Raw genomic sequence first — 9005 nt, forward strand, 5'->3', positions numbered from 1 at the left:
TTTAAACAGGTTCCTCTGGAAAATTGTCAACATTATATTTTTTAAACTTTTAAACCTTTAAAAAACAAAGTCTATCACAGGTTATTTTGCACAACACTCAAAGTCTTCCGGTTTTACAATATCTTTTTTAAAAGTGGGTGATAGGTTGGGGAGGGAGACCACAGGCCTTGTTTGCATCATCTGAGCAAGGGAAATATCAAGGATGTATTGTGTTTTCCTCTATGAAAGTTACTTTTCAGTCATAAGACAACAGCATGCCAGTTTGGGGCATGATTCTCACTTGGAGAAGAGATGTCTAGTTTTCAATTATACAAACCAAGGCAATAGAGTAAATGTCAGAGATGATCAATGAGATGCAATTGTCACTACAAGTAGAGTGTTCATCGGATCGATATGGATGAAAATGGTTGTAGATGTGGAAAGTCAGCAATACCTGACAGCACAGACACCAAATACTGCCCAAGGGGACAGATCAGTGAGTAAATTGTTAAAGACGGGTAATCATAGTCTTTCAACTCAGAAGTCCTCAATTTATCAATACAGGATGAGAGGAGATGCCTCTGCAACTGCTTTCATAATTGGACTTGTTCCCAAACTAAATCATACAAGTTTGCTAAGACAATTCCTGGACACCATTCTGTTTCCTATATGCTGTGAATGTTTGTAATTAAAAGTTGGTGCTCAGTTAAAAGAATGTGTGTGTCACTCAGCCTGTTTAAAAGTAGAATATCGGCCTTTGAGCCAAACTTCTCTTGCTCAGGCCTGCTTCTGCATCTGGAAGTGTACTATCGCTCCTAATAAAACTTTTCTTTTCTACTGTTAAAAAAAAAAAAAGTAGAATGTTGAGGCAATTACTGTTATTACTAACCCTCGAATAGTTTGTTTCTATTCGTGCCTCTCCAGGAGAGGTACTGTGGATGACCTCTGGATGTCCCTTCCATGTGTCTCTGAAACACCAAAGTGAGAGCAGGAATATGATGCATGCATCATGTCATCAAAATAATGAGGGGGAAAAAACTACCAAACAAATATCCATGTAGTAAACAGAAAGTGTACATTCTTAGTGTAAGTAGAGAGTTAGAGTTGGTTACCTGAGAAAGTTATAATTCACACAGGTTTTGTTACCTATGTCAATGAGATCAAATAGGAAGAAAAGCAGAATATTAAAAACAGTCACCAAGAGAGGGGAATGGAGAGTTGTTGTTCAATGGGTACAGAGTTTCAGTTTTGCAAGATAAAAAGTTTCTGAAGAATGGTTGCACAATGTGAATATACTTAACAATACTCAACTATGCACTTAAAAATGGTTAAGATGGGCAATTTTATGTTATGTGTATTTTACCATAAATTTTATAAAGGGGGAAAAGTTGAGGAAACCAAAAAACAATTACTAGAAAAAGACCAGAAAAAGAAATAGTGATGCAAGACACTATTCCTGGGCACTCTGGGTGTGTCTGTCTTCTCCATCTGCCCCACTGATGCGACAAAAAGAACATTTTGCCCAAATAAAGGAGAGAGTAGGATGGGGTGGGTGTGGCTGCTCTTGCTAATTCTGTCAAGGTTGCCTCTGTGAGATGGACCTTGCATGCACTCACCTCTGTCCCTTTCTGTCTGCAGCCTGCAACTACAGGGCTGCAACGGAGGGCTGGGGAGGGCAGCTCAGGAGACCATAGTATCTGCAACTCCCATGCAACTTTGCTGGAATTAATAAAAAGTTGAAAAAAAGAAAGGGGAGGAAATAGGAAAAATAATAGGAGCTCTTGGCCAAGAGTGCAAAAGATTGAATTTTGTGATAGAAGGTGAAGAGGATCAGCTGTAGGTAGTCGTTGCCACCCTAGGCCACTGGGTCATGTGCAGTATGAGTAGCTAGTCCCACAGGAGTTTACATTAGGGTAGAGCCTCTCCAATCGAGAAGCTTGACCTACTCACCGGCCCTGAAATCAAGTCAGTGGATCCCATCCAGTACTTTGAAAAAAATGAAACAACTGAATATATCAAGAATGCATTGCACGTAATAAGAGTAATTATTGTCTTATAAATTGTGTGTGTGTGTGTGTGTGTGTGTGTGAGAGAGAGAGAGAGAGAGAGACTTTCCTGGCCATGAACTCCTGGATGCCCCTTTACCCAGTCTTCACTAATCTGTAGGCCGAAGAATCATGAGAAACAAAATTTAGATCACTGGAACTGCCCCAAGCTGTCACATACTCACACAGCTGATTTCAAAATGACAGTCAGCTGTTGTTTAACTTTTCTTTGGAAAATTTGTATCTTATGAAAAGGTTTTATGCTTTCTTTTTGTTGTTCTTGTTCACTGCAGTGAAACCTCTGCCATCCTGAATCATTTGAGAATGAACCATTCTAGACTAGCAAATTCTCTGGGTTCTAGGGGTTGTTTGATTCCCACACACTCCCTCTAACTCCCACCCCCAAGACTGAGAACTTTCCATTACACTGACTTTCTTTTGGTGTGTTCTCTGCTTTCAAAAATCAGTCTCATAGGTACCAGCAGCTAGTCAACTGGTGCCTGCCTTCTGGCCAGTAATTCAACCAAACCGGCCTACCAAGGGCAGCCTCAAGTTCTTGTTTGATGCTGGATGCTACAGGCTTGCTTCTCTATACAAAAGATGTTCCCGTGCCCATCTGAGGACTTGGAGCTGTTTGGGGTACTTAAGGGTACCAAAGACTCATTTGAAAATTCAGGCTTTATTCACTTGATTCATCCATATGAAATCTCCACTCTTTCAAAACATACTATCTTAAAATTATTATCAAAAGCAAAATTTTATTATTGCATTACTATCACCAATAAGCAAGTATTTCCTTTCCTATCTTGCCCTATTCTCACCCCAAAGGCAAGTTTTAGAGTCAAAGATGTGGAGGTACCAAAGGCCTTCCTCTCTACTCCTGTGGTGAGCCACACACTTGCCAATGCTAACCCATACAATGTTGTTTTTGTGCAAATTAGAAAAAGGCGTTTCTTCCTCAAGACTCATTATTTCCCTCTGTAAGAAACTGGTACAAGAAATTGATTTTGATGAAAAGAGATATTAAACTGCTATTGGCTAGAACACTGTATTCATAAATATACAAAACCACAGTGTCAAAAATGGAAATGGCAATTGTTTAGAGTGGCACAATCTGCCTAATGGCAGCGGCTGTAGTCCATGTCCAGCCCACATTTCTTTACCACTTCTTTTTCACTTGTCTACGATCTCACTTCCTCCAGGATTAAGTTCAAGACTCACCTTCTCTACAGAAACGTGGTTCCTTCTCTGATCAGGCTCTGTACATACCTGCCTTGGCACTTGTCCCAGTCAAGCTGTCTTTGGGATCATCTTCCCATCAAGAGTGCAGGTCTCTCAAAAGCAGGAGCCACATGTTAAATACTTTGGACATAGAGTCCACATATATGTTCAGAGCTCAATAAATGTTTGTTGCAAAAAGTTATGATATAATAAAGTAGTGATGACATATTTTATTATTTAATTTTTCTTTAAAGAAGTACGTCAATCATAGTCACTGACCTAGGTTGATCTCAAAGTAAATTAAAGAATTGAACATATTACTAACACTATATTGAGAATTCCCTTAAATCATTTTTCTTCTCAAATAATGAACAATGGCATGTTGTTTTGTTCTGGAAGCGTTTAGAAAGCAGACCTAAAATAGATCCATTCTTTTCCCTGTTTGCAGCTCACTCTCTACTCTGGAAGGTTTGAAGAGTTCCAGAGCACACTGACAAAAAGCAATGAGGTGTTTGCCACTTTCAAACAGGAAATGGATAAAGTGAGTATTGCTTATCCCACGCAAAATATTGACATTTTCTGTTTTGACAGGCAATTCTCCTTTGGGTTCATTTTTCTCTCGCTAAGATATTCCAGTGCATTTCATGAAGTAATGAAACATTTATAGGTGCCAGTGAAATTTAGACTGTATTTTTTTATTGGTAAGTAAGTATTGGTATTTCCTGAATTAATCATAAAAAGAGTCCAAAAACACTAGAATACATTTTCAGTCCAAGGAAGATTTTTTTTTCTAGTCCAGGGATAGCTTTAAAAAGAAAAGAAAAGAAAAGAAGAGAAAAGAAAGAAAAAGAAAGAAAGAAAAAGAAAAGAGCTTGCAGTTTAACATTATGTTGTTTATATTGAAAACAAAAAAAATACCTGGTCTTCTGAAGATTAAAAAATCTTTCATACAAAAATGCAAGAGTAGAATATTAAAGTAGAAAATACCATTTCATAGGATCCTTCTTAGAAGAAGAGATATGTCTAATGTGATGTAACTGACAGAGTCTTTGCATGAGACAAGGGAAGCTTGGATTCAAAATCTGGATGTGTTCTTACTCATCAGGTCATATTAGACAATTCATTCAACTTCCCTCAACTTTATTTTTCTTATATTTAACCCAAGGTACTATTTCTCTTGCCTACTTCACAAGAGTGTGAAGTTCAGATGAATTAATATGTTTTAAAAGAGTTTTAAACTATTCAAAATTCTTTCACAAATATAAGGTGCCCATATTATCGTGGGGATATAATGTTTAAATCTTATTCAATGCAGTGTTTTCCCAAAACAAAATCAGCATCAGAATTGTACTTCTGAATAAGCATTGGCATTAACTATTTTTAAGGGCAGAAAGCACCCTTTTCAAAACATTTTCATAAAATAGTATGATAAACTTCACAATTCAATGAGCAAACTTAAGTAGGCCAACACTTGTTAACAGCTACAGTTTCCCAATTCTTGATAAATCTATCCACTAAAAAAATTTTTTAATTATAGAGTTTTAAGATTTGAATAAGTATTAGAGCAGGAAAAAAATGTGTTTATTTAAAAATTACATAGTTTTAAGATTGGAATAAATCTTAAGAGAAATGTTAATCTTAAAGATTAAGAGCAGGAGTTCTTGATCTGGAGTTCATTTATAGAGTTTTAGAAGTAGACCTGAGAATTAGCAAAAAATTTTCATATACATATCTGCATTTCTCTGTGTGTCCCCATAGATTTCATCAAATTCTTTAAAAGAGTTGATGACTTTTAAAAGTTTACAATCTAATAAGTTGGTTAATAGAGGATCAAATAAAAAACCACTAGAAGTTCACCTAATTTCTCTATAGAACCCAGGGTCTGACAGCCTGGGCCCAGCCTCTGGCCTCAGAGGCTACCTAGCCTCAGGCAGGTTGGCACAAAGCAGCAAATGCCCAGCTGTGGTTTGTCTAAGGAAACTGCATCTAATGACATGCCTTGTCCTTCACTTTATCCAATCAGAGAGCAGATCCAACAACCAGGAACGTGAGTAGTTTTAGGTTCAAAAAAGACAGGCTGTGTTTCATTCACTTCTGTATCCCCCACACCCAGTCCCAGCCTGTGACCAGCAGACACTCTGCACACATTGCATTAAATGGAATGAAATAACTCCGTCCCTACTCTTCTGCTAACTCATCTGAATATTACTCTACTTCTCTGAATTTCAGCTCCCCTATTTATAAAGTGGAGGTGAGAGCATAAACTTCCTTGTGGGACTGTTTCAAGGATGAAATGAATAATGTGTGTAATCATATCCTGCGAACCCTATTGCACTCTACAAATGTAAAGACTTTCTCAGTCTATTTTCTCAATAGAAAGCTGCTTTTGTGTGGTTACTCCTCCTATGTGCCCAGATATTATCAACATTTCAATGACTAAAGAGCCAGGCCAGCTTTCTCGCTGATAGTCTTCTATTCAATAAAGTAAATAATCTGAATCGTAAGCTTATTTTGGAGACCAAATTAAGCTATTTTCATTTAAAATGAAAGAAAAACCAATGACAAAACGGTGTGGCCCTAATTGGCTCTGATACAAATAAGTTTGTTCACCACTGACCTAGATGATTCAGGAACAAATCATACTCTCCCCGCCCCTCCCCACCTGCCACACTCAATCTTTATTCCTTGACATCGAACTTGTGTTCGCTTCAGCAGCTGGTAACAAAAGAACTTTTCTTGATGTCACATATGGAACTAATAGCTTATTTGATATATTATCTCTTCAGGATTGATATTAAAACACTCTTAATTTCTATAGACAACTAAAAAAATGAAGAAGCTGGAAAAAGACACAGCCACGTGGAAAGCCCGGTTTGAGAACTGTAACAAAGCTCTGTTGGATATGATCGAAGAGGTGAGGAAGCTTTTCCCTTGCCTTATTTCCCCTGGCGAGTCAAAATATTCATACTTAGAAAATTATAAACTAATAGTACAAATGATTATCTTTGAAAAAGGGCTCGATTTTTCTGGAGTGTTATATGTGAAATTGTAATAAAAGTAATTAGAGCAGAGTAATTCAGAATCAGGTCTGGTCTCATAAAGAGCTTTATGACCTTTAAGTCACTTGCCTACTTGTTGATCCCAAAGCTGTCCCCAAAGCGGTAGCAGACACGTTGGACTGTGAATTCCTTAAAGGCCTGATGAGTGTCTTACTTGTCTTTCTTGGCACATAACAGATACAGAATGAATGAATTCATTAATTTGAACATATAGAGAGAAGACATTAGCCCAAGCATCTAGGATATGTGCTATTTTATAGACAGATTGGAGATATATTGTTTAATTCCTCCTAACGGTCATTTAAACACTGATATTGCGTCAGGCTCTGAGTAGGTTTTGAGACTATAAAGGCAAAGATACATGGCCCTTGATCTGAGAGGAAGGGCTTACAAGTAAAGGTCTCTTCATGTAAACAAGTTTTAAAAAAAAAAGTCTTAATGGGTACAGAGTAGCACAAAGATGAGATGAAAGAGTAAAATGATTAGGAACAATTTCATGCACAAACGCGCCAACATTTCTAGAGAAAAGAAGGAACATTGAACAGTTTGAGCAGCCAGCATCATGAATTAGAGTGTGGTGAGTTTCTCTGGTTATAATTACTGTTCTAACAATTCATCCCAAATTGCAGCCAATTCCAAAGAGATGAGCTTTTTATTCATCAACATAAATCAAACAGTTGCTGGATTAGCATATAGCAGTTTATCTATAGAATAGATAAGGCACTGCTGATGGCCAAGTCCCAGTCCATCTCATTCATTTTGCCACAAGCTTTTGCTTACACCCTCTAAGTCTTACAAACAGAAAAAAATCATCTACAATTTTAGTGGCTGTAGACGGAAACAGAAAGAGGCTTTGCCTTCTTTCTTTCTTAAATTCTAAATAACTAAAAAAAAAAAAAAAAAAGAATTGATGTCTCTGACCAAGCATCTGTCCTGCCACCAATCTATGTTCAAACTCTAGAGCTTAATAGACAAATTCTTGGACACATGGGTTTGCTTGTCTCCAGAGAGCATCCTGGCAATTTTGCTTTTCATGATATTGTGTGTGTGTGTGTGTGTGTGTGTGTTTTCAAATCACAGAAAGCATTGAGAGCTAAAGAATATGAATGCTTCGTGATGAAAATTGGGAGACTAGAGAATCTCTGTCGAGCTTTACAAGAAGAGAGAAATGAACTCTACAAAAAAATTAGGGAAGCAAAAATGTCTGAAAAGGATGGCCAAGGTCAGAACACCTCCGACGAAGAGCCAGAGTCAACTGTCTCTGTGGGTGAAGAGACTAACACAGAGGATGCCAACAGCATTCACGACGCTGTAAAAAGTCTGGCCACAGCGTTCATGGTAATTCATCACCAAGAATCGCCCCTACACCAGTCTATAGAATTCCAACCAGAAGTCAGCAGTCCTGGAGCGGGCAGTGATACGGCCCTCAAGGAGCGGAAACAATTGCCTCTGATCCCTTCATGCCATTCAGAGGGTCCCCTGCCTACCCTAGCTCCTCAGGCTGAGGTTCAAGGAGGCAGTGAAGCGGAACCTCCCCCCAAGGGCAGTAATAGCCCTGTGAGGTCGGGAGCAGAGCCCGAAGACCAGGATCTCCCTGCTGGAGCACAGGCTGATCAGCAGCGCCAGAAGCCAGAGGCAGAAGGTTCCAGTCAGGTGCCACAGGTCCCAGTCGAGACCTCCCTACCGGCTGTGGAGGTAAATGGTCCTACTTCACTACCCACCTCAGGTGAGCAAGTTCCAGCTGGGGTGCCTGGATGTGAGCCCAATATGCAGCCTCCACCTGCGGCCGCAGCACAGGACACCAGTCTGGAGCCAGCAGACTAAGCCTCACTTCGCCTTCGGAGGCCGCTCTTCCTGACTTCACATCTTTGTCGTTAACAGATTGCTTCTGAAAGAGGCATTATCGGCTAGGGATGTCTAATGGAAGAGAATTAATTAGAACACTTTTTAAATGTTGTGCAGAGCACATTTGGACTTTGCTATTTGTTCTCAATTTATAACTGAGCTTTAATTTGGAGCTTTTCTATATAACACTAGTTGGTAGTATAATTTTCCCAAATGCCAACGAAATATATGCGTAGAAAATTTATATTAATTTGCCATTAAGATGGTACTTAATTCAATTTGTTAATCAACAGTAAGATTTGGTATTTACAGACTTCCACTACAATATATAAGTACTGAAAGTGCGATGTATTTATTTCCATATATAGTTTAATAAGTTCCATAATAAGTAATGGATGTCTAAGTTTCATTTAAACATTATAAATATAATATATGCATATACCACATATATAGATATATGTATTTATACATATTCATATAATATATGCATATAATACATATATGTGTATATATGTACATATGTGTATATATACACATGTATATATTTGTGAATATGTGTGTGCTTATGCACATATATACACATATGTATATCATATATACATATTTATATACATTTCTCTCATCTTTTTTTGAATTTCATGCAAAATATTTAGATGCTAATCAAAAATATTATCTCTTACTTGCACTTGGGACTATAGTAAACTATACTACTCTATGAATCAGAAGTAGGTTCAGAACACCAATATTTAGGCCATGTAATATTAGGCAAAAATAAGTAACCCAATGGTAGCTCAATAAATTCAACCAATTGATCGAGTAACAGAATAGCATTTGGGTTAGATTGCAAGTCTGTGCA

At 37.9% G+C, this 9005-nt stretch overlaps 1 protein-coding gene across 1 annotated transcript in view; it reads left to right on the forward strand.

Moving 5' to 3' along the window:
* The window catches only part of TXLNB (taxilin beta), a 43338-nt gene extending 35210 nt beyond the window's left edge, over positions 1–8128 (forward strand). The window contains exons 7-9 of the mRNA XM_011356230.1: positions 3694–3786; positions 6064–6159; positions 7385–8128. Coding sequence (XP_011354532.1) covers positions 3694–3786; positions 6064–6159; positions 7385–8128 — 933 coding nt within the window. The remainder of the gene's footprint in view (positions 1–3693; positions 3787–6063; positions 6160–7384) is intronic.
* Positions 8129–9005: the final 877 nt, after the last annotated feature.

The sequence above is a fragment of the Pteropus vampyrus genome, unplaced genomic scaffold (genome assembly GCF_000151845.1).
Source record: "Pteropus vampyrus isolate Shadow unplaced genomic scaffold, Pvam_2.0 Scaffold24, whole genome shotgun sequence".
In the NCBI taxonomy this organism is placed as follows: domain Eukaryota; kingdom Metazoa; phylum Chordata; class Mammalia; order Chiroptera; family Pteropodidae; genus Pteropus; species Pteropus vampyrus.